We start from the raw sequence: 26,146 nt of genomic DNA, 5'->3' as shown, positions 1-26,146 counted from the left end.
GAATCATAACGAAACACAGAATACAGGGGACAGGTCATTTTGGTTGCACAGTGAACGCCGTAAAACCAAAGCCCGTAAGAAAGTCGCAGAAATGCATTTTTTCTTCAAATCCACCCCGTTCTGAATTTTTACCCTGCTTCCCAGTACATTATATAGAATAAATAATGGTGGCATCATGAAGAAAAATTTGTCCCGGAAAAATTAAGACCTCATATGGCTCTGGGAGCGGAGAAATAAAAAAGTTATGGGGTTTAGAGGGAGGGGAGTCAAAAACGAAAATCAAAACATGCCATCGGCGGGAAAGGGTTAACTTCAAATACTTCTGTCCCAAAGTCACTATGTACAGTTTATACCAACACCGTATAGCAGCTCAAATACAAAGTAACTTCAACACAAAAGTCTCACGTATTCTCTGAATTACAGCAAAAACAAGATACAAAGTTACATTTCATATCCCATACCTTATACACACTACGAAAACCATACCCACGCCTGTATATACCCACTGCTACAATCACCGCAGCTATACTCAATATAACCTGGAGAATTTGCTATCCACTCCACTTTTTCAAGTACGCAAACATTTAACAAATCTGTATCCACCCAATTCTCGAATCACCGCTGACGAAGTCGCGGGTAACAGCTAGTATATATATATATATATATATATATTTATACTGTATATACAGCAGTGGCTGCTCTTCTCTCTCTCTCTTAGGACATGATGGAGGATCAGTGAGCTCTCACATCCCCGGCTTGTCACACTTGATAAAGGGCAGTGTAAATCCCGAAGCGCATAGTGTATGTTGTCTTACTAAATAAAGCCGTTTTGATTGATCCTGTGGTGGAAGCGCAATTCCTGAAACTTGGCTCTCCCAGTGAGTTCACGACTGGTCCTTTTCTCAATTATACCTATAGCCTCATTATATGTTCATTGCAGTGATCTCCTCAGTGGGACTTTAAGGCCTCGTTCACATCTTCGTTGGTAATCCATTCGAAAGAGTCCACATGAGGACCTCCCCGAACGGATTACCAAATACATTGGCAAGTGGTATGCAGTGAAAGCACACGAACCCCATAGACTATAATGGGGTCTGTGATGAATTGGTGAATTGCCATTGCTTTGATCAATTTTTATTCAAATTTTTATCAGATGCAAAACAGTGAAAAAACGCTGGTTTGGAACTTTAGATTATTTTTTTTAAAGATTTGTAGAGCAGGCATTTTCGGACACAGGGATACCTGAAGTGTATGTGTTTTGTAATATTTAAGTACTTTTATATGTTTTCTAGTAAAAGGGGGGTGATTTGAATGTTTAATAATTTTAATTTTTTTCATATCTTTTTTTTTTTAAATGGTGCACATGGTAAAATGGTGCCTCAGTCAGCTTTGATCAAGGCACCAGAGGGGTTAATGCCCACACTCAGTGCCCGCATGCACTGATTGCGAGTATTAGCACTGGGTGTCTGGTGTATAAAATAGCAGACACCTTGCGGCTATGGCCCCCACCATCTTTAAACACCCGGCATCTAGTAGTGCTCCTATTAACCCCCAAGTGCAAGAATTGCAAGTGGGTGCCTATCTCAGCCCAAGGAAGGTCCAGATAGACATCCAAAAGCCCCTCTCTCCCTTCCCCAGCACTCCAACCACCCCAGCATTCCAACCCTTCCCCAGCACCCCAACACAATAATGGTGTCTGCTGTTTTAGCATTATCCCCCCAGCTTTGACTGAGGTGCCATTTTACTGGTAATCGCAGGCACCCGGAGCAAGCTTCGGGGCCTGCGTCCGTTTTTACGGCAGCTGGGAGCTTTGTGAAGCCTCTCCAGCCTGTCATTTATACTTTCTATTGCAAGCTGTTTTATGTAGCCTGCAATAGAAATGCCGGATTTTTGCAATGCCTTGTATTAGTGATCAGACCCCTAGGGGGTCTAATAAGTACAAAAATAAAATAAATAAAAAAATAAAAAATAAAAAAAAAATTAAAAAGTATTAAATATTCAAATCACCCCTCTGTCCTTAGAACACATATAAAAGTATGTAAATACTGTGAAACACTGTGAAACACATACACATTAGGTATCCCTATCTATAACAATATTTTTCCCCTACGGTACACACTGTAGCAGGAAAAAAGTCAAAAGTGTCAAACTGACTTTTTTTTATACTGTTTTGCCTCTAATAAAAATTTGAATAAAAAGTGATCAAAGCAATAAACAGTAAACCAGAAGAGAAAGAGAAGGATGGCACTGCTGCTTCCCAATAAATGTAAAGAGGGGTATATGAACTCGCCTCTATGCTTTAACTTGGATCGAGAAACCAATTAACAAAAAGACAGTAGCGGTGCTCCACAGGCCCAGAAAAAAACAGTGATTTGCAAGGAAAGAAACAAGAAAAAAGAAATAACATGGGTGGGCACTCCAGTCGGTAGTCAGTAAGTCTTCATAAAATCAGTTCCTTTATTAGGTATTTTTTAAAACATCCTTGGGAGGGAGAAGAGGCATTTTTAGGCGGAGGCGGAGTCTAAGATCGGTCCACAGCAGCCTCCATTGTGGTCCGATCTCAGATGTAGCAGTGTTGAGCACTAGAGATAAGCGAACACCCAAATGTTCGAAGTTCGAAATCCGATTCGAACAGCCGCTCACTGTTCGAACGGGTTTCGAACCCCATTATAGTCTATGGGGAACATATACTCGTTAAGGGGGAAACCCAAATCCGTCTCAGGAGGGATAATTTCAAAATTTCACCTCCAGATTGTTTTATTTCTTGTGAAACAATTAAAGGATTAGCACAGTTAATTAAACAGTTTTTTAAATAGGGTGATGATAGGGAAAGGAAGGGGGGGATGATGATATATCAGCTTTAGAAGCCCCTTCAGAACTGAATTTGTCTCTAACAAAATATCTTATTTTCTTGATCATTGGAATATTACTGTTATACTTCTATGCCTTCTAGTGTACTAAAAAAAAAAGGTGCTTTATGCATGATACCGACATAAAGAAGAGTTTGTGAACTTTTCCGAGTTGTGGCCAAACTTCTGATTTATCAAAAAATAACCACAAACTATAAAAGTCAAAATTTACTAAAAACAATCTCAAAATCACTTGGGTACGTTAAAGCGTTCCAGAGTTATCAAAGAACGGCACACATATCAGATTTGAAACCCAAGGCTTGGTTCTTCAGGGGGGTTTTCCCATCTCACTGTTTCAGCTTTGCCTGCAGTCTCTTCTTCTCACTTCCTGTATCCCCCCCCAGCTTGCTGAACAACACTATGAGGAATATACAGATGCTCGTAGAGAATAGACTCTGTGTTATCTGTGTATTTACATATAACAGACTCAGCTTTATCAGCAAACTGTAATTAGTTGAACAGATTGTCCTGTGGGTAGAGCAGTGAGTAAGTGATGTCATTTATCCTATCTCACAGGTCTGTTTTTATAGCAACGCTGTATAAACAATGGAAGGAATAAGTTCACATAGCAAGCAAACAAAGCAGCATTTCTAAAGCAATATCTTAGGAAAAGTCTTCAATTCACATAAACTACTAGTATAGATAGAATCCTTGAGATGGGACAATCCCTTTAAGGTTATTTTAGGTTGTGTCCTTAAAGGGTAATTAATGTATGAATTTAGCTTATCAGTTGGATGATAAATAGACCAATATTTTACTGAATTCCACCCCGTCTCTTGTTTGTTTTGTTTGTAGTGTAATTCCTCTATATTTGTCTATAGGTGAACTCACAGTGGGTGAAAGTGAAATCATAGTCTTTCAAGGCTATTGTTAACATGTCATAATATTGTGTTTTTCATATGTACATTTGATGGTAATTTATCATTGGCATTTTTTATTTTCTATTATTTAAAAAAACAAGCTCACACAGTTTATGATCATTATTTGTAATTTAATAGTTTGCCAACTCAGTGGTACATAATTTTAATATAGATGATGAACTCTTCTGAAAGATCCAATTTTAGAATTCAGTGCACCCCATTCGGAAAACCTCTTATACTCTCCAGGTCTCAGGTAATACTGACGTCCCTTATAGTTGGGCTCTTCATAGAACATCCAGTGACCATCATGCACATGGCAGGAGTTAATGTCATGGTAACGGAATCTCTCATAGACATGAGGACAATCTTCAGAAAATTCCATCATTTGTCCTTTGAAATCTCCTCTCTCATAGATCTTTAGTTTATAAGGACCATGATGCTTGAGGAAACAATATTAAAAAAAAGTCATTAAAATTTTGCAATAAAACTTGAAATTGAACACAACTTAAGTGTATATGTAGTCATAGCTATCATTATAATGTCAATGAACCTTTTCCTATTAGTCCAATAATAAGGATTACTCATGTCAACCTCACACCACAAAGCAAGGGGCACTGCTGCATAGATTTATTTCTTCTAAAATGCTAAATTTTCTACCATTCCAATTGGTCTTCAATTAAAAGGAAAGAAATAAAAACACTACTGGAAAGTTTCTGGGGAAAAGCGCACCTATACCAGAGTCCAAAGGGAAGGGGGAATCTCAAAGGGAGCAAAAAATCCTACAAAAGCTATATCAGTGTCTGTAGAAGGTAAAGCAGTACAGGAATTAAGTAGGTTTCTAGACCTAGGGAACATGTGGCCATCGTATATTATTGGGAGGGGGAATTCAAACTACACTGTTCCCCCCACCCTACCCTGCGATTGAGGGGGTAGATAGTGAAAATGAAGCAATGTTGATGTCCACCTGAAAGTAAGTGTAGCTTTTTTTATATACTATTCTTTTCTATAGATAACTCTAACCTCTAAATACAGTATGTAAGATGAAAGTACACGACATTTAAAAATAACTTAACTCTGGGCTAAAAACACAAAGGTAAAAGCAAATTGTCTCAGTTTCTTTTCTAGCATAATCAGCAATTAAAACCATGGTGAGGAAGAAGTTACAGGCATCTTAATAAGGTATGGTTATCTCTATAATGCACAATAAATAGGTTATTATGATACCACTAATGCAAAAAAATCTGCACATTTTCCCTCTAAATAATGAACTAAAATATGCAGTAGAAACCAAATGTATTAAAAAAAACATCCTGTAAGTAATACATACTTGTGGGGTCAGCCGACAAGACCTGATGGAATCATTGTAGCCCATCCACTGGTGGAAATCAGGATATTCCCCTTTCCATAAGTAATACTGGTATCCTTTATAGTTAGGGTGTTCATAGAGAATCCAGTTGCCACTTTCTACCCGAATGGAGTTGCAGTGGTTGAAATAAGAAGACATGTCAGTACAGTCCGAGCTGCATTCATAGCAGCGGCCTTGAAAGTTCCTGTCCTCGTAGAAGAAGATCTGACAAAAAATAAAGTCAGAACATTAAAGATGTTGTATGTTATTGGGAAATATTTCTTGTTTTCTTTCAACTATAGCATGCCACCAGGCTGTGTGTGGAATTAAGGCTCAGCTGAATTTACTATAATATCACTGCACAGATGTGTCCACTATTGCCTATCCGTATAGCTGGATATGGCAAGATGTGTCACCACTAAAACAACTTCTCTAAACTCAAAATGACCAGCTATCACAAAGTTACATGTTAGGGCTCGTTCACATCTGCGCCCGGTCTCCGTTCTGCAGGTTTTCGTTTCCTGCATAAAACAGAGGCAGGAGACGGAAACCTGCAGGACTCTTTCATACCTATTCATTTGAATGGGTTTGAAAGATGTCCAGCCGTGAGTGGCGGTGAGCATTTTATGCTCTCTGTCGCAAAACCAGTTTTTTAAAATTGGACACAGAGTTGGACATGCAGTACTCTGTGTCCGGTTTTAAAAAAACGGTTTCGCGGCGGAGAGCATAAAACGCTCACCGCCGCTCATGGCCGGACCCGGTCTGATAGCTTTGCTTTGCATGCAGAAGATGGAAAGCTGAGAACGGAGACCCAAACGCTAGTGTGAACCTAGCGTTAACTGTAATATTTGTGTCTATGTTTTACCTCCAAGTACATAAAGGTAAATTACTGCTTTTTTGGTTGTTAAAATATTGTGTATACTTGTTTACGTGATAATTTTGACTTCTTAACCAAACTGGAGATGTTAGAGAAGACCTCTCATCACCTTCACCAACTCCAACTTTTCGCATCCTTTTAAAGGGATACACACTGATTCCTTCACCATTAGAATTTTTTTTCTAGTTTCCACTGTTACTAAGTCATCATTTATGTTAGATTCAGTACCCAATATGTTAATTAGATAATCTACTGTTAGATGGATGGTCCTAACAGTAGATAGTCCTGGAGCACAAACACACAATTGATCGCTCTAGAATGGGACTACAGAAGGGCTACAGAAAACAAATCAGTGGAGCAGCAGCTATTAAAGGTTGCAAGCAGTTGGAGGTGGTGCAAGGTTACATACGTGGACAAATCCATACTATGTCAAAGAGCAATACCTGGCACCAACCATGTACAATTGGCACTGTTAATAGGAGAAAGCGGCTGCGAGAATGAGCTGTAAAATTCTGTATGCATGTGTGTGGAAACACTAGCTGGAAATCAGATTGTCAGACTTTGACCTCACTTATATGTGTGTCCCCTAGTCCACTAGTTAGTTTTTATACAGGTCACTCCGGAATGTTTACTTTTTATCTTATTTTATGAATACCATATTAATTACTATAATATAAATACTATATTAACAAAAATACAAATCAACAGAAAATTATCTGTATAAATACTTGGTTGTTAGAATATCTGAATTAAGCACCAAAATACTAAAGTTTTAAACAGGGTGATAACGGAAAACGTAGTATAACTGTATTTCAGGATTTCTTAAGCAGAATAAATATATGTAAAAGTTATTCTACATGATAAAACTAGATATATAGATCTATAGTTCCTTAGAGATATATCCATCAAAAAATATAACAGAATGATAACCAAAATTCTCGTACCTTGCCCATTTTGAACGAGCGCTGAAAGTGAAAAGTTCAATGCTATGAGCATGAGGAGAGGACTTTATATAGTGCTGTAGTGCTGAGGCTTGCATACTCTGCATTTAAAGAGATAATTCCTGTTTTGTCTACTAAGGAAAATGTATAGCTATTGTTTTTCCCTCTTGTATATACTGTTTTAACCCCACTGGAAGCTACTGTTCATTATCACATACAGCACATGGAAACGAGAAGTCTGAACTGTCCAGAAGACAAGATTGTACTTCTAGCACTGTCCAATGTCAACAAATCTAAAGCAATTGAATTTCTTTAATGCTGGAAATAATCTACGGAAACAAGATTTTTTTCAAGATTTTGTTACAAGAAATTCACAAGGGACGTTTGCCATGCTGAAAATTTGTTGTGACCTGCGCTCAATCTGTGAATAGTGAATAGTATGGTGGGATAAATCAATGGCTAAATAAAAAAAAAAAAAGGTATGGTTCTCAGAATATGGTAAATAGCGTCAAATAAAGTTGGCATGTCTTTATATAAATGGATCATTAGTTCTCTACAAAATATGGAATTGCTGGGTTTGTTCATTTCCTCCCAGAAACAGTTAACAATAAAATGTATTCTATCAGGTTCATACACAGATATCATAGGGCCACATAGTGCAATGCACTGGCATCCAGTCGCGCACTCTGCTCTGGATTAGGCCCAATGAATGGGCCTAGTTGGGAGACGGGAGTGTCTTCAGGCCGAATCGCTTCTTTTTCTGAGAGCCGGAACAAACTGGCTCCCGGAATAAAGACCTGACCGTCTCCCATTGATTTCAATGGGAGTCATCTTTTTGGTCAGGATTTTGAGACGGATACGGCCTCAAAATCCTGACCAAAAAACCCTGTGTGAACTTACCCTAAGAGTAAAGTGCATCAAATTAATTAACAGCCATATACCTATTAACTAGAGATGAGCGAACACTGTTCGGAACAGCCGTTCCGAACAGCACGCTCACAGCACGCTCCCATAGAAATGAATGGAAGCGGCCAGCACGCGGGGGGGTTAAGTGTCCGGCCACCGGCAAAGTCTGCGTGCCAGGTGCTTCCATTAATTTCTATGGGAGCGTGCTGTTCGGATCGGCTGATCCGAACAGTGTTCGCTCATCTCTACTATTAACCATAAATTGAAATCTACGCCAGCTAAAAAGCTATTATCTATTCTATTCACAAGTAAATTTGTTATGGTTTAAGCCTACTTTTAAGAAAACAGAGGAAAAGTCACAATCGTATGGCTATGCAATAAAAATGACTATTCCTGAATGGTTTGTACAAATCTGCCCCCGTTTTTTTCAATGTATTTCCAAAAGGTAACTGTGATAAATAGGCTCATTAACAAGAAAAATGAAGGAGTTGTTAGAATTCATTTAAAATTTCTATGTATTTATGTATTTATGTGTATGAAGGTAGTGTTATATGTAAGCGATTATAATTTTAGAGTGAAAGGATAAGTTGATTGTGCAAAACTTTACAATTGGAGACTCTAATATCTAATGGACTGTACACACTGATGAGCAAAAGGGTAACAATGGTTTGAACTTGTAACTTTCAGGCTCCTTATCTCACCATCCAATACAGCTTTGAGACTACCATCATTTTATAGACAGTCATTTTGGCTATCTCATACATAAATTTGACTTGCAACTATTTAGCATATTATTAGTTATGCAGATTCTGGTTATGTAACTGTGTTGTTACTATTTTGCTCCTGGTGGTGGAAAATCTTTTTCTTCTTGTATTACTACTAGAGATGAGCGAGTAGTATTCGATCGAGTAGGTATTCGATCGAATACTACGGTATTCGAAATACTCGTACTCGATCGAGTACCACTTGCTATTCGAATGGAAAAGTTCGATGCAGAACCAGCATTGATTGGCCAAATGCTATACAGTCGGCCAATCAACGCTGGTTCTTCTCCTATCTTTAGAAGTCTTCTCCGTGCAGCTACCCCGTGGCGTCTTCCGGCTTTGAATTCACTCTGCCAGGCATCGGGCCTGGACAGAGCCAACTGCGCATGCCCGCGCTACAAGAAAATGGCCGCTTTGACTGTAAGCGGCCATTTACTTGTAGTGCGGGCATGCGCGCTGTCGGCTCTGCCCAGGCCCGATGCCTGGCAGAGTGAATTCAGAGCCGGAAGATGCCACGGGGACGCTGCACGGAGAAGACTGCTCGGAGGATCCAGCCCGACCCTCACTCGTGGACTTGGTAAGTATAATTTGATCGAACGTTGCTTACCCCTGAAACGAGCATTTTCCCCCCATAGACTATAATAGGATTCGATATTCGATTCAAGTGGTCGAATATTGAGGGGCTACTTGAAACAAATATCAAATATCGAACATTTTACTGTTCGCTCATCTCTGATTACTACAACTTACAACCTGCCCTCACATTCCCTATTAGCTCAGTGTGTTTTTAGGTTGATTCCCAACCATAAGGTCACTGGATCAAATTGAGGGTGAAAAGAGAAACAGCATCATCCAGCTCATTGATAGCAGTCTCTTGTTCAAGAAAATCGCCAAACTGCATCATGTGAGTGCCATGACAGTTGGAAGCATACAAAATGAAGTCCAGGCAAAATATCGTAGTCAACAAGTTGTCTCATCACAAGGTCTATTAGTTCTGGCGTGACAAACACAGCAGTGGAGGTGGTTCGTATGCTCTCTAATAGTGAAATCACAGGCGTCCATTCAAGCACTCGCAACGTACATTAAACAAGTCTGAAATGGTGGCCCAAAAAGGTAAAGGAGCCTAAACTTCAACTTGAGTTTGCATAAAAAGTATAAAAAGTGGACAATAGAATATTGGAAACAGGTGATTTGGAGCAATGGAATGAAACTCAATAGACTGGGCTCTGATGGGTGCAAATGGGTAAAAAATAAACTAAGGAAAAAGGGGCTAATGGATCAAGAAATTAAAGGAACTGCCAAGTTTGGTGAAGGAAGCCTGATGATATGGGGTTTTTTTTATCGAAGAAATGTTTCAATGGCAATAAAGTATAAGTGCTGGGTTGGCTCCTACAGTCCCCAGACCTCAACTCAATTGAACACTTTTGGGTAGAATTGAAGAAAAAGCTGTATTTTTACCTAAGTGAGTTGACCATTATTGCGAACCAACATTGTGAATATGTAGAAGAGACCTGTGATCTAATTTCAGTCAAGACATGCTTGAATCTGATCAAGAGCATGCTCAGAAGGATTCAGGCAGTGTTGAAAGCCAAAGGTGGATTAATAAAATAATAAAATTTAGATTTTTAGGAGCAAAACAGTAACAATGCAGTTACATGACAAGAATCTGCATAACTAATTATATGCTAAATAGTTATAAGTCAAATTTACATATGAGATAGCCAAGATGATTGTCTTTAAAATGATGGTAGACTCATGTTCAAAGCTGTAATTGATGGTAAGATATGGAGATTGAAAGTCACAAGTTCAAAACATTGTTACTAGAGATGAGCGAACACTAAAATGTTCGAGGTTCGAAATTCGATTCGAACAGCCGCTCAATGTTCGTGTGTTCGAACGGGTTTCGAACCCCATTATAGTCTATGGGGAACAGATACTCGTTAAGGGGGAAACCCAAATCCGTGTCTGGAGGGTCACCAAGTCCACTATGACACCCCAGGAAATGATGCCAACACCTCTGGAATCACACTGGGACAGCAGGGGAAGCATGTCTGGGGGCATCTAACACACCAAAGACCCTCTATTACCCCAACATCACAGCCTAACAACTACACACTTTACACACTCAATACCACCTCTCTGACAGTAGGAAAACACCTTGAAACATGTGTATTTGGCACTTGCAGTGAGGAGAGCTTGTCACCAGCAGTGAATTTGGCCCTTGTAGTAAGTTGAGGTTGGCACCAACATTTGTTTTGAAAATCAGGGTGGATTGAGCCTCTAACCAGCAGAGTTTGGGCAAATTCATGGTGGAGGGAGCCTCTAAAAACCCCAGTTTGGACCAATTCATGGTGGAGGGAGACTCTAAAAACCCCAGTTTGGACCAATTCATGGTGGAGGGAGCCTCTAAAAACCCCAGTTTGGACCAATTCATGGTGGAGGGAGCCTCTAACCAGCCCAGTTTGGGCAAATTCATGGTGGAGGGAGCCTCTAACCAGCCCAGTTTGGACCAATTAATGGTGGAGGGAGCCTCTAACCAGCCCAGTTTGGACCAATTAATGGTGGAGGGAGCCTCTAACCACCCCAGTTTGGACCAATTCATGGTGGAGGGAGCCTCTAACCAGCCCAGTTTGGACCAATTCATGGTGGAGGGAGCCTCTAAAAAACCCAGTTTGGACCAATTCATGGTGGAGGGAGCCTCTAAACAGCCCAGTTTGGGCAAATTCATGGTGGAGGGAGCCTCTAACCACCCCAGTTTGGACCAATTCATGGTGGAGGGAGCCTCTAAACAGCCAAGTTTGGACCAATTCATGGTGAAGGGAGCCTCTAAAAACCCGTTTGGACCAATTCATGGTGGAGGGAGCCTCTAACCAGCCCAGTTTGGGCAAATTCATGGTGGAGGGAGCCTCTAAACAGCCCAGTTTGGGCAAATTCATGGTGGAGGGAGCCTCTAACCAGCCCAGTTTGGACCAATTCATGGTGGAGGGAGCCTCTAACCAGCCCAGTTTGGGCAAATTCATGGTGGAGGGAGCCTCTAAACAGCCCAGTTTGGGCAAATTCATGGTGGAGGGAGCCTCTAACCAGCCCAGTTTGGACCAATTCATGGTGGAGGGAGCCTCTAACCAGCCCAGTTTGGGCAAATTCATGGTGGAGGGAGCCTCTAAACAGCCCAGTTTGGGCAAATTCATGGTGGAGGGAGCCTCTAACCAGCCCAGTTTGGACCAATTAATGGTGGAGGGAGCCTCTAAACAGCCAAGTTTTGGGAAATTCATGGTGGAGGGAGCCTCTAACCAGCCCAGTTTGGACCAATTCATGGTGGAGGGAGCCTCTAACCAGCCCAGTTTGGACCAATTCATGGTGGAGGGAGCCTCTAAACAGCCCAGTTTGGGCAAATTCATGGTGGAGGGAGCCTCTAAAAAACCCAGTTTGGACCAATTCATGGTGGAGGGAGCCTCTAATTAGCCCAGTTTGGACCAATTAATTGTGGAGGGAGCCTCTAACCAGCCCAGTTTGGACCAATTAATGGTGGAGGGAGCCTCTAACCACCCCAGTTTGGGCAAATTCATGGTGGAGGGAGCCTCTAACCAGCCCAGTTTGGACCAATTAATGGTGGAGGGAGCCTCTAAACAGCCAAGTTTTGGGAAATTCATGGTGGAGGGAGCCTCTAACCAGCCCAGTTTGGACCAATTCATGGTGGAGGGAGCCTCTAAACAGCCCAGTTTGGGCAAATTCATGGTGGAGGGAGCCTCTAACCAGCCAAGTTTGGACCAATTCATGGTGAAGGGAGCCTCTAAAAACCCGTTTGGACCAATTCATGGTGGAGGGAGCCTCTAACCAGCCCAGTTTGGGCAAATTCATGGTGGAGGGAGCCTCTAAACAGCCCAGTTTGGGCAAATTCATGGTGGAGGGAGCCTCTAACCAGCCCAGTTTGGACCAATTCATGGTGGAGGGAGCCTCTAACCAGCCCAGTTTGGGCAAATTCATGGTGGAGGGAGCCTCTAAACAGCCCAGTTTGGGCAAATTCATGGTGGAGGGAGCCTCTAACCAGCCCAGTTTGGACCAATTAATGGTGGAGGGAGCCTCTAACCAGCCCAGTTTGGGCAAATTCATGGTGGAGGGAGCCTCTAAACAGCCCAGTTTGGGCAAATTCATGGTGGAGGGAGCCTCTAACCAGCCCAGTTTGGACCAATTCATGGTGGAGGGAGCCTCTAACCAGCCCAGTTTGGGCAAATTCATGGTGGAGGGAGCCTCTAAACAGCCCAGTTTGGGCAAATTCATGGTGGAGGGAGCCTCTAACCAGCCCAGTTTGGACCAATTAATGGTGGAGGGAGCCTCTAAACAGCCAAGTTTTGGGAAATTCATGGTGGAGGGAGCCTCTAACCAGCCCAGTTTGGACCAATTCATGGTGGAGGGAGCCTCTAAACAGCCCAGTTTGGGCAAATTCATGGTGGAGGGAGCCTCTAAACAGCCAAGTTTGGACCAATTCATGGTGAAGGGAGCCTCTAAAAACCCGTTTGGACCAATTCATGGTGGAGGGAGCCTCTAACCAGCCCAGTTTGGGCAAATTCATGGTGGAGGGAGCCTCTAAACAGCCCAGTTTGGGCAAATTCATGGTGGAGGGAGCCTCTAACCAGCCCAGTTTGGACCAATTCATGGTGGAGGGAGCCTCTAACCAGCCCAGTTTGGGCAAATTCATGGTGGAGGGAGCCTCTAAACAGCCCAGTTTGGGCAAATTCATGGTGGAGGGAGCCTCTAACCAGCCCAGTTTGGACCAATTAATGGTGGAGGGAGCCTCTAAACAGCCAAGTTTTGGGAAATTCATGGTGGAGGGAGCCTCTAACCAGCCCAGTTTGGACCAATTCATGGTGGAGGGAGCCTCTAACCAGCCCAGTTTGGACCAATTCATGGTGGAGGGAGCCTCTAAACAGCCCAGTTTGGGCAAATTCATGGTGGAGGGAGCCTCTAAAAAACCCAGTTTGGACCAATTCATGGTGGAGGGAGCCTCTAATTAGCCCAGTTTGGACCAATTAATTGTGGAGGGAGCCTCTAACCAGCCCAGTTTGGACCAATTAATGGTGGAGGGAGCCTCTAACCACCCCAGTTTGGGCAAATTCATGGTGGAGGGAGCCTCTAACCAGCCCAGTTTGGACCAATTAATGGTGGAGGGAGCCTCTAAACAGCCAAGTTTTGGGAAATTCATGGTGGAGGGAGCCTCTAACCAGCCCAGTTTGGACCAATTCATGGTGGAGGGAGCCTCTAAACAGCCCAGTTTGGGCAAATTCATGGTGGAGGGAGCCTCTAAAAAACCCAGTTTGGACCAATTCATGGTGGAGGGAGCCTCTAATTAGCCCAGTTTGGACCAATTAATTGTGGAGGGAGCCTCTAACCAGCCCAGTTTGGACCAATTCATGGTGGAGGGAGCCTCTAACCAGCCCAGTTTGGGCAAATTCATGGTGGAGGGAGCCTCTAAACAGCCCAGTTTGGGCAAATTCATGGTGGAGGGAGCCTCTAACCAGCCCAGTTTGGACCAATTAATGGTGGAGGGAGCCTCTAAACAGCCAAGTTTTGGGAAATTCATGGTGGAGGGAGCCTCTAACCAGCCCAGTTTGGACCAATTCATGGTGGAGGGAGCCTCTAAACAGCCCAGTTTGGGCAAATTCATGGTGGAGGGAGCCTCTAAACAGCCCAGTTTGGACCAATTCATGGTGGAGGGAGCCTCTAAACAGCCCAGTTTGGGCAAATTCATGGTGGAGGGAGCCTCTAAACAGCCAAGTTTGGACCAATTCATGGTGAAGGGAGCCTCTAAAAACCCGTTTGGACCAATTCATGGTGGAGGGAGCCTCTAACCAGCCCAGTTTGGGCAAATTCATGGTGGAGGGAGCCTCTAAACAGCCCAGTTTGGGCAAATTCATGGTGGAGGGAGCCTCTAACCAGCCCAGTTTGGACCAATTCATGGTGGAGGGAGCCTCTAACCAGCCCAGTTTGGGCAAATTCATGGTGGAGGGAGCCTCTAAACAGCCCAGTTTGGGCAAATTCATGGTGGAGGGAGCCTCTAACCAGCCCAGTTTGGACCAATTAATGGTGGAGGGAGCCTCTAAACAGCCAAGTTTTGGGAAATTCATGGTGGAGGGAGCCTCTAACCAGCCCAGTTTGGACCAATTCATGGTGGAGGGAGCCTCTAACCAGCCCAGTTTGGACCAATTCATGGTGGAGGGAGCCTCTAAACAGCCCAGTTTGGGCAAATTCATGGTGGAGGGAGCCTCTAAAAAACCCAGTTTGGACCAATTCATGGTGGAGGGAGCCTCTAATTAGCCCAGTTTGGACCAATTAATTGTGGAGGGAGCCTCTAACCAGCCCAGTTTGGACCAATTAATGGTGGAGGGAGCCTCTAACCACCCCAGTTTGGGCAAATTCATGGTGGAGGGAGCCTCTAACCAGCCCAGTTTGGACCAATTAATGGTGGAGGGAGCCTCTAAACAGCCAAGTTTTGGGAAATTCATGGTGGAGGGAGCCTCTAACCAGCCCAGTTTGGACCAATTCATGGTGGAGGGAGCCTCTAAACAGCCCAGTTTGGGCAAATTCATGGTGGAGGGAGCCTCTAAAAAACCCAGTTTGGACCAATTCATGGTGGAGGGAGCCTCTAATTAGCCCAGTTTGGACCAATTAATTGTGGAGGGAGCCTCTAACCAGCCCAGTTTGGGCAAATTCATGGTGGAGGGAGCCTCTAACCAGCCCAGTTTGGACCAATTCATGGTGGAGGGAGCCTCTAACCAGCCCAGTTTGGACCAATTCATGGTGGAGGGAGCCTCTAAAAAACCCAGTTTGGACCAATTCATGGTGGAGGGAGCCTCTAAACAGCCCAGTTTGGGCAAATTCATGGTGGAAGGAGCCTCTAACCAGCAGAGTTGTGGGAAAGCAGGGTGGAGGGAGCCTCTAACCAGCAGAGTTGGTGGAAATCAGGGTGGAGGGAGCCTCTAACCAGCAGAGTTGGGGGAAATCATGTTGGAGGGAGCCTAGTATTAGCAGAATTGTGCAACGCTTATGGTGGATGAGTATGAGGATGCGGAGGAATTGGAGAGGTTGAGTACAGACATGGAGTTTCATGTTGGGGTGCTTTACACAGGTGGGCACAAAAATGAAGGCTCTATCCAGTGGTGGTTCATTTTTATCAAAGTGAGCCGGTCGGCACTCTCAGCTGACAGACGGGTGCGCTTGTCAGTGATGATGCCACCGGCTGCACTGAACACCCTCTCAGATAGGACGCTGGCGGCAGGACAGGACAGCACCTCCAAGGCATATAGGGCAAGTTCAAGCCACAGGTCCAACTTCGACACCCAATACGTGTAGGGCGCAGAGGGGTCGGAGAGGACAGGGCTGTGGTCGGAAAGGTATTCCCGCAACATGCGCCTATACTTCTCACGCCTGGTGACACTAGGACCCTCCGTGGCGGCACTTTGGCGAGGGGGTGCCATCAAGGTGTCCCAGACCTTAGACAGTGTGCCCCTCGTTTGTGTGGACCGGTGAGAACTTGGTTGCCTACTGGAGGAACTGCCCTCCCTGCCGCCAACGTCACATGCTGGAAACATCTCCATCATATTCTGCACCAATTGCCTGTGGCAAGCATTGATGCGATTGGCCCTCCCCTCTACCGGAATAAAAGACGAGATGTTGTTTTTATACCGGGGGTCAAGGATAGCAAAGATCCAGTACTGGTTGTCCTCCATGATTTTGACAATACGCTTGTCGGTTGTAAAGCACCCCAACATGAACTCAGCCATGTCTGCCACAGTGTTAGTTGGCATGACTCCTCTGGCCCCACCGGAAAGTTCAATCTCCATTTCCTCCTCATCCTCCATGTCTACCCATCCGCGCTGCAACAATGGGACGATTCGAAGTTGCCCGGAAGCCTCCTGTATCACCATCACATCATCGGACAACTCTTCTTCCTCCTCCTCCTCCTCCTCCTCCTCCATTAAACGCAGTGAAGCGGACAGATGTGTGGACCTACTCTCCAGCTGTGACGGATCGGATGCTATCCCTAACTCCTCTGTGTGATCTGAGTTATCCCTGATGTCAATCAGGGATTCTCTCAGAACACACAAGAGCGGGATTGTAAGGCTCACCATCGCATCCTCAGAGCTCACCCTCCTTGTGGACTCCTCAAAGACCCGTAGGATGTCACAAAGGTCTCTCATCCATGGCCACTCATGGATGTGAAACTGAGGCAGCTGACTTTGTGGCACCCTAGGGTTTTGTAGCTGGTATTCCATCAAAGGTCTCTGCTGCTCAACCACTCTATTCAACATCTGAAACGTTGAGTTCCAGCGTGTGGGGACGTCGCACAAAAGCCGGTGTTGTGGCACATGCAGGCGTTGCTGGAGAGATTTTAAGCTAGCAGCGGCTACTGTCGACTTGCGAAAGTGGGCGCACATGCGCCGCACTTTCACCAGTAGCTCTGGAACATTGGGGTAGCTCTTTAGGAAACGTTGCACCACTAGGTTGAAGACGTGGGCCAGGCATGGAACATGTTGGAGTCCGGCAAGCTCCAGAGCTGCTACCAGGTTCCGGCCGTTATCACAAACGACCATGCCTGGGCCCAGGTGCAGCGGCTCAAACCATATTGCCGTCTCATCGAGGAGGGCATCCCTCACCTCGGAGGCAGTGTGCTGTCTGTCCCCCAAGCTGATCAGCTTCAGCACAGCCTGCTGACGTCTACCAACGCCAGTGCTGCAACGTTTCCAACTCGTAGCTGGGGTCAATCTAACAGCGGAGGAGGAGGCGGTGGCGGAGGAGGAGGCGGTGGCGGAGGAGGAGGCGGTAGAGGAGGAGGAGGAGGGGGGTGTTCTTCTCGTGTCCCTGCCAGGAATGTTAGGCGGGGAGACGAGGTACACCGGGCCAGTTTGGGAAGCAGTCCCAGCCTCAACTACATTCACCCAGTGTGCCGTCAGTGAAATGTAGCGTCCCTGTCCGCATGCACTTGTCCACGCGTCGGTGGTCAAGTGGACCTTTGTGCAAAGCGCGGAACTAAGGGCCCGCCTGATGTTGAGTGACACGTGCTGGTGCAAGGCGGGGACGGCACACCGGGAGAAGTAGTGACGGCTAGGGACGGCATAGCGAGGTGCCGCAGTTGCCATCAGGTCCAGGAAGGCGGGAGTTTCAACAAGCCGGAACGCCAACATCTCCTGGGCCAGCAGTTTAGCGATGTTGGCGTTCAAGGCTTGCGCGTGTGGGTGGTTAGCAGTGTATTTCTGCCGCCGCTCCAATGTCTGAGAGATGGTGGGTTGTTGTAAAGAAACGCCTGATGGTGCCTTTGATGGTGCAGGAGAAGGAGATAAGACAGGACCAGGGGAGGATGAGGTAGAAGTCAACAAAGTGGCGGAGGCAGATGAAGTGGTGTCCTGGCTCGTCCTCTGGAGTGCATCGCCAGCACAGTCAGCAGTGGCAGTGGCAGAGGCAGAGGCAGTGGCAGTGGCGTGAACGGCAGGCGGCCTTTGTCCTGCCGTTGCTGCCTGCCACTGATTCCAGTGCTTGGATTCCAAATGACGGCGCATTGAAGTGGTGGACAGGTTGCTCTTCTCAGAGCCCCTAATCAATTTCGAGAGGCAAATTGTGCAGACAACACTATATCTGTCCTCGGCGCATTCCTTGAAAAAACTCCACACCTTCGAGAAACGTGCCCTCGAGGTGGGAGTTTTTCGGGGCTGGGTACGAACTGGAACATCTTGGGAGATTCCGGGTGTGGCCTGGCTTCGCCTAAGCTGCTGACCTCTGCCTCTGCCTCTAGCTACCCTTTTTGGTGCTGCACCTGCCTCAACATCCACACTACTTTCCCCGCTTGACATCCCCCCTGTCCAGGTCGGGTCAGTGTCCTCATCATCCACCACTTCCTCTTCCAACTCCTGTCTCATCTCCTCCTCCCGCACAATGCGCCGGTCAACTGGATGCCCTGACGGCAACTGCGTCACATCATCGTCGATGAGGGTGGGTTGCTGGTCATCCACCACCAAATCGAACGGAGATGGAGGAGACTCTAGTGTTTGAGCATCTGGACACAGATGCTCCTCTGTTAGGTTCGTGGAATCGTGACGTGGAGAGGCAGGTTGAGGGACAATGAAAGGAGCGGAGAACAGCTCTGGGGAGCAGGGACAGTTTGGGTTATTGTTCTGTAAAGCTTCGGAATTTTGGGAGGAAGGAAGACAAGACTGTTGGGTAATAGGAGGAGAGGAGGCAGAGTCTGACTGGCTGCTGGACAATGTGCTGTAAGCGTTCTCTGACAGCCATTGCAAGACCTGTTCCTGGTTCTCGGGCCTACTAAGGTTTGTACCCTGCAGTTTAGTTAATGTGGCAAGCAACCCTGGCACTGTGGAGTGGCGCAATGCTTGCTGCCCCACAGGAGTAGGCACGGGACGCCCTGTGGCTTCACTGCTACCTTGCTCCCCAGAACCATTCCCCCGACCTCGCCCACGGCCTCGTCCACGTCCCTTTCCGGGAGCCTTGCGCATTTTGAATTCCTAGTTAGAAATTGGCACTGTATACCAGTAGTAAAAATTGTGGGTGCACGTAACCCCAATATATTCTTTGAATTCCCAGTCAGAAACTGGCACTATATGGCAGTAGCAAGAAATGAGGGTATTTGTATTCCCAATATACTCTTTGAATTCCCAGTCAGACAATGGCACTGTATACCAGTAGTAAAAATTGTGGGTGCACGTAACCCCAATATATTCTTTGAATTCCCAGTCAGAAACTGGCACTATATGGCAGTAGCAAGAAATGAGGGTATTTGTATTCCCAATATACTCTTTGAATTCCCAGTCAGACAATGGCACTGTATACCAGTAGTAAAAATTGTGGGTGCACGTAACCCCAATATATTCTTTGAATTCCCAGTCAGAAACTGGCACTATATGGCAGTAGCAAGAAATGAGGGTATTTGTATTCCCAATATACTCTTTGAATTCCCAGTCAGACAATGGCACTGTATACCAGTAGTAAAAATTGTGGGTGCACGTAACCCCAATATATTCTTTGAATTCCCAGTCAGAAACTGGCACTATATGGCAGTAGCAAGAAATGAGGGTATTTGTATTCCCAATATACTCTTTGAATTCCCAGTCAGACAATGGCACTGTATACCAGTAGTAAAAATTGTGGGTGCACGTAACCCCAATATATTCTTTGAATTCCCAGTCAGAAACTGGCACTATATGGCAGTAGCAAGAAATGAGGGTATTTGTATTCCCAATATACTCTTTGAATTCCCAGTCAGACAATGGCACTGTATACCAGTAGTAAAAATTGTGGGTGCACGTAACCCCAATATATTCTTTGAATTCCCAGTCAGAAACTGGCACTATATGGCAGTAGCAAGAAATGAGGGTATTTGTATTCCCAATATACTCTTTGAATTCCCAGTCAGACAATGGCACTGTATACCAGTAGTAAAAATTGTGGGTGCACGTAACCCCAATATATTCTTTGAATTCCCAGTCAGAAACTGGCACTATATGGCAGTAGCAAGAAATGAGGGTATTTGTATTCCCAATATACTCTTTGAATTCCCAGTCAGACAATGGCACTGTATACCAGTAGTAAAAATTGTGGGTGCACGTAACCCCAATATATTCTTTGAATTACCAGTCAGAAACTGGCACTATATGGCAGTAGCAAGAAATGAGGGTATTTGTATTCCCAATATACTCTTTGAATTCCCAGTCAGACAATGGCACTGTATACCAGTAGTAAAAATTGTGGGTGCACGTAACCCCAATATATTCTTTGAATTCCCAGTCAGAAACTGGCACTATATGGCAGTAGCAAGAAATGAGGGTATTTGTATTCCCAATATACTCTTTGAATTCCCAGTCAGACAATGGCACTGTATACCAGTAGTAAAAATTGTGGGTGCACGTAACCCCAATATATTCTTTGAATTCCCAGTCAGAAACTGGCACTATATGGCAGTAGCAAGAAATGAGGGTATTTGTATTCCCAATATACTCTTTGAATTCCCAGTCAGACAATGGCACTGTATACCAGTAGTAAAAATTGTGGGTGCACGTAACCCCAATATATTCTTTGAATTCCCAGTCAGAAACTGGCACTATATGGCAGTAGCAAGAAATGAGGGTATTTGTATTCCCAATATACTCTTTGAATTCCCAGTCAGACAATGGCACTGTATACCAGTAGTAAAAATTGTGGGTGCACGTAACCCCAATATATTCTTTGAATTCCCAGTCAGAAACTGGCACTATATGGCAGTAGCAAGAAATGAGGGTATTTGTATTCCCAATATACTCTTTGAATTCCCAGTCAGACAATGGCACTGTATACCAGTAGTAAAAATTGTGGGTGCACGTAACCCCAATATATTCTTTGAATTCCCAGTCAGAAACTGGCACTATATGGCAGTAGCAAGAAATGAGGGTATTTGTATTCCCAATATACTCTTTGAATTCCCAGTCAGACAATGGCACTGTATACCAGTAGTAAAAATTGTGGGTGCACGTAACCCCAATATATTCTTTGAATTACCAGTCAGAAACTGGCACTATATGGCAGTAGCAAGAAATGAGGGTATTTATAACCCCAATATATTCTTTGAATTCCCAGTCAGACAATGGCACTGTATACCAGTAGTAAAAATTGTGGGTGCACGTAACCCCAATATATTCTTTGAATTCCCAGTCAGAAACTGGCACTATATGGCAGTAGCAAGAAATGAGGGTATTTGTATTCCCAATATACTCTTTGAATTCCCAGTCAGACAATGGCACTGTATACCAGTAGTAAAAATTGTGGGTGCACGTAACCCCAATATATTCTTTGAATTCCCAGTCAGAAACTGGCACTATATGGCAGTAGCAAGAAATGAGGGTATTTGTATTCCCAATATACTCTTTGAATTCCCAGTCAGACAATGGCACTGTATACCAGTAGTAAAAATTGTGGGTGCACGTAACCCCAATATATTCTTTGAATTCCCAGTCAGAAACTGGCACTATATGGCAGTAGCAAGAAATGAGGGTATTTGTATTCCCAATATACTCTTTGAATTCCCAGTCAGACAATGGCACTGTATACCAGTAGTAAAAATTGTGGGTGCACGTAACCCCAATATATTCTTTGAATTCCCAGTCAGAAACTGGCACTATATGGCAGTAGCAAGAAATGAGGGTATTTGTATTCCCAATATACTCTTTGAATTCCCAGTCAGACAATGGCACTGTATACCAGTAGTAAAAATTGTGGGTGCACGTAACCCCAATATATTCTTTGAATTACCAGTCAGAAACTGGCACTATATGGCAGTAGCAAGAAATGAGGGTATTTATAACCCCAATATATTCTTTGAATTCCCAGTCAGACAATGGCACTGTATACCAGTAGTAAAAATTGTGGGTGCACGTAACCCCAATATATTCTTTGAATTCCCAGTCAGAAACTGGCACTATATGGCAGTAGCAAGAAATGAGGGTATTTGTATTCCCAATATACTCTTTGAATTCCCAGTCAGACAATGGCACTGTATACCAGTAGTAAAAATTGTGGGTGCACGTAACCCCAATATATTCTTTGAATTCCCAGTCAGAAACTGGCACTATATGGCAGTAGCAAGAAATGAGGGTATTTGTATTCCCAATATACTCTTTGAATTCCCAGTCAGACAATGGCACTGTATACCAGTAGTAAAAATTGTGGGTGCACGTAACCCCAATATATTCTTTGAATTACCAGTCAGAAACTGGCACTATATGGCAGTAGCAAGAAATGAGGGTATTTGTATTCCCAATATACTCTTTGAATTCCCAGTCAGACAATGGCACTGTATACCAGTAGTAAAAATTGTGGGTGCACGTAACCCCAATATATTCTTTGAATTCCCAGTCAGAAACTGGCACTATATGGCAGTAGCAAGAAATGAGGGTATTTGTATTCCCAATATACTCTTTGAATTCCCAGTCAGACAATGGCACTGTATACCAGTAGTAAAAATTGTGGGTGCACGTAACCCCAATATATTCTTTGAATTCCCAGTCAGAAACTGGCACTATATGGCAGTAGCAAGAAATGAGGGTATTTGTATTCCCAATATACTCTTTGAATTCCCAGTCAGACAATGGCACTGTATACCAGTAGTAAAAATTGTGGGTGCACGTAACCCCAATATATTCTTTGAATTCCCAGTCAGAAACTGGCACTATATGGCAGTAGCAAGAAATGAGGGTATTTGTATTCCCAATATACTCTTTGAATTCCCAGTCAGACAATGGCACTGTATACCAGTAGTAAAAATTGTGGGTGCACGTAACCCCAATATATTCTTTGAATTACCAGTCAGAAACTGGCACTATATGGCAGTAGCAAGAAATGAGGGTATTTATAACCCCAATATATTCTTTGAATTCCCAGTCAGACAATGGCACTGTATACCAGTAGTAAAAATTGTGGGTGCACGTAACCCCAATATATTCTTTGAATTCCCAGTCAGAAACTGGCACTATATGGCAGTAGCAAGAAATGAGGGTATTTGTATTCCCAATATACTCTTTGAATTCCCAGTCAGACAATGGCACTGTATACCAGTAGTAAAAATTGTGGGTGCACGTAACCCCAATATATTCTTTGAATTCCCAGTCAGACACTGGCACTATATGGCAGTAGCAAGAAATGAGGGTATTTGTATTCCCAATATATTCTTTGAATTCCCAGTCAGACAATGGCACTGTATACCAGTAGTAAAAATTGTGGGTGCACGTAACCCCAATATATTCTTTGAATTACCAGTCAGAAACTGGCACTATATGGCAGTAGCAAGAAATGAGGGTATTTGTATTCCCAATATATTCTTTGAATTCCCAGTCAGACAATGGCACTGTATACCAGTAGTAAAAATTGTGGGTGTATATAGCCCCAATTCTATTGCTAGGGGACTTGCAGGGTATTTCTGGGGTGAAGGTGGGGGGGCACACCGTTGGAACGGGTATCGGGGTATATATCGGGTATACGGGAATACACTGACAGTGTATTCCATTCAGGATCCTGGGAAAGCTGGGTTGCGGCGATTGAGCCCGTCAGTGCCACGTTACACTGACAAGCTTCTCCCTGGAATTTAGCTCTTACAAGAGCTGTTGGTTGTCTTCTCCTTCCTATCCTAGCCTGTCCCTGCCTACCCAGAATCTAAGCCCTAGCTAGCTGGACGGAAACCTCCGTCCTCGGTGAATTGCAAGCTCAGAATGACGCAAACCTGGGCGTCGCTGTTCTTTTAAATTAGAGGTCACATGTTTTCGGCAGCCAATGGGTTTTGCCTACTTTTTTCAACGTCACCGGTGTCGTAGTTCCTGTCCCACCTACCCTGCGCTGTTATTGGAGCAAAAAAGGCGCCAGGGAAGGTGGGAGGGGAATCGAGTAATGGCGCACTTTACCACGCGGTGTTCGATTCGATTCGAACATGCCGAACAGCCTAATATCCGATCGAACATGAGTTCGATAGAACACTGTTCGCTCATCTCTAATTGTTACAATTTTGCTTGCCAGTGTATAAAATAACATATATATTTTGGCTTGGAGGCATACAGGTCCTGTATGGTATCTTGTGTCACATTTGCCCACATATGTTACATTCTCATGGGTTGCTGCAGCTAGCATCCTGGCTAATCCCATAAATGTTTTTTGATGATAAATTTGGAAACACAGTAGAGAGGGTACATCACTGGACTGAGAGAAGCGGGAAGGTTGTTTCAATGAAGTGACAACTTTTTAAGCCGTTGAGCACTAGCTGTAGGAAGGTGTTACATAAGGGCATGCATGGTGAACAGACTTAAGAAGGATCAGTTAAGGTCCATTCACACGGAGGAAAATGGTGAGGAATTTGGTGTGGAATTTCAGCGCTGAAAAAAAAGCCTCCCATAGATTTCAATGGGTTCCTTTTTCTGCTAGCAGCCCCACTTAAGTTCCAAAGAAAATCAAGCTGTCCTGCAAGCTCAGGGTGTGTCAGGGCAAACAGGGCCACTAAGGCCCAGTTCACACGGAGTTAACAGGCACACATTCTGGCACGTATACATGTGTCAGAATGTGAGCACTCAAAACAGAATCACATTAATTTCAATGGGTCGTTACGGGCGTATAACGCACGTAATTTTTCGCAAGATATACGCCCGTAACGACCCATTGAAATGAATGGGATCTGTTTTGAGCGCTCACATTCTGACACGTGTATACGTGCCAGAATGCAAGCGCATTAACTCCGTGTGAACTGGCTCTAATGAGGCGAAGTGAGGTGGCGGCCTCAGAGGGCACTCTGGAGGGGGCAGCAGCTTCGGCAATTAGATTTTTTTTTTACCTTTTTTTTCTAAAATAGCGCAGGAGAGGGCCGCTCTGAAAACAATCCGAGCAGCCCTCTTCTACACTGGTTTAGACCTCTGCATCTCAGCACTGAGATACAGACATCTCGTTGCCATGTGAAGTGAAGAGGCGGTGGCAGCAGGAGCAGCGGCGAGATCGGTAAGTAAGGATACTTTTTTTTGTTTTATAATAGGCCACTGCCTGCTGGAGTATCCCCAGCAGGTAGCGGCCTATTTACCTACCACCCTGGGCCTGCTCACTGCCGTCCCCGCTTCCCCTTCTACTATTGGCCACGGAGGGTGGCTGTGAGCAGGCCCGCGCCCAGGCTGCCTGTTACTGTTGACGTAGGCTTCGAGCCTGTATGGTAATGTCCCAGACATGACAGACCCGAAACCTGCTAGGATTAACATCGGATCCCCGGAGAGGTGAGTAAAACTGTTCATTATGTTCTCTCACCTCCCTTGGGTCTCTGATTATTATACTCAGGGGTCTGAAAAGTATAATATAGTTCATGGGTGGGCCACTGTACCCACAGCAGCCACCCTGCAACCTCTATTATGCCCCACAGTGGTCCCCCTGTACCCTCTATTATGCCCCACAGCAGTCCCCCTGCAACCTCTATTATGTCCCACAGTCTATTGTGCCCCTGTGGGACATATATATATATATATATATATATATATATATAGTGTGAAGAAGTGAGGAGTCAAGGATGTCTGTGTTGCAAACTTTGCAGAGTCAAGTCACAGCTGTAAGAAATGGTCATGGCGATCCAAAGGGAAGAGATGGGAAATGTGGAGAGACATCTCCTGTAAGTATTACTGCACAACGTATTACATTGCATTGTTTTCACTGTAATGTTACCACTAGCATCCCCTCCCCCCACCTGAGCTGCCTGAGGCGGACGATCAAAAGATGGGCACCCCCTTACCCCCGGTATTCAGTCCCGGGGGTTGGGGGATTTGTCTTTTGATCATCCGCCTCAGGCAGCAAAGAGGCTAGGTTCACCCCTGAGTGCAAACTATCCCTTGACATTTGAATGAAATGAAACGCTATGTCAGGAGACCCAGGAGGACCCCACTGCTGACACAGAGGCATAAAAAAGCATGACTGGAGTTTGCCAAAATGTACATAAATAAGCCAATGAAATGTCTTGTGGACATTATACTGTTCGGCGAAAATGGACTGAGGCCTACA

General features: G+C 44.5%; 2 protein-coding genes across 2 annotated transcripts in view; one reads left to right on the top strand and one right to left on the bottom strand.

Moving 5' to 3' along the window:
- LOC142216490 (gamma-crystallin-3-like) overlaps positions 1–26,146 on the top strand; it is a 401,417-nt gene that overhangs the window by 311,315 nt on the left and 63,956 nt on the right. The window lies entirely within an intron of this gene.
- LOC142216377 (gamma-crystallin-4-like) lies at positions 3,880–7,067 on the bottom strand. Its single transcript, XM_075284161.1, has 3 exons — positions 6,936–7,067; positions 5,097–5,339; positions 3,880–4,208 (listed from the first exon to the last, which is right to left on the bottom strand). The coding sequence occupies exons 1-3, from the start codon at positions 6,942–6,944 to the stop codon at positions 3,933–3,935; spliced, it is 528 nt and encodes a 175-aa protein (XP_075140262.1). The 5' UTR covers positions 6,945–7,067; the 3' UTR covers positions 3,880–3,932.

The sequence above is a fragment of the Leptodactylus fuscus genome, chromosome 8 (genome assembly GCF_031893055.1).
Source record: "Leptodactylus fuscus isolate aLepFus1 chromosome 8, aLepFus1.hap2, whole genome shotgun sequence".
Classification (NCBI taxonomy): Eukaryota; Metazoa; Chordata; class Amphibia; order Anura; family Leptodactylidae; genus Leptodactylus; species Leptodactylus fuscus.
Note: the sequence above shows the minus strand (reverse complement) of the source record. Positions and strands in the feature narration are given on the sequence as shown.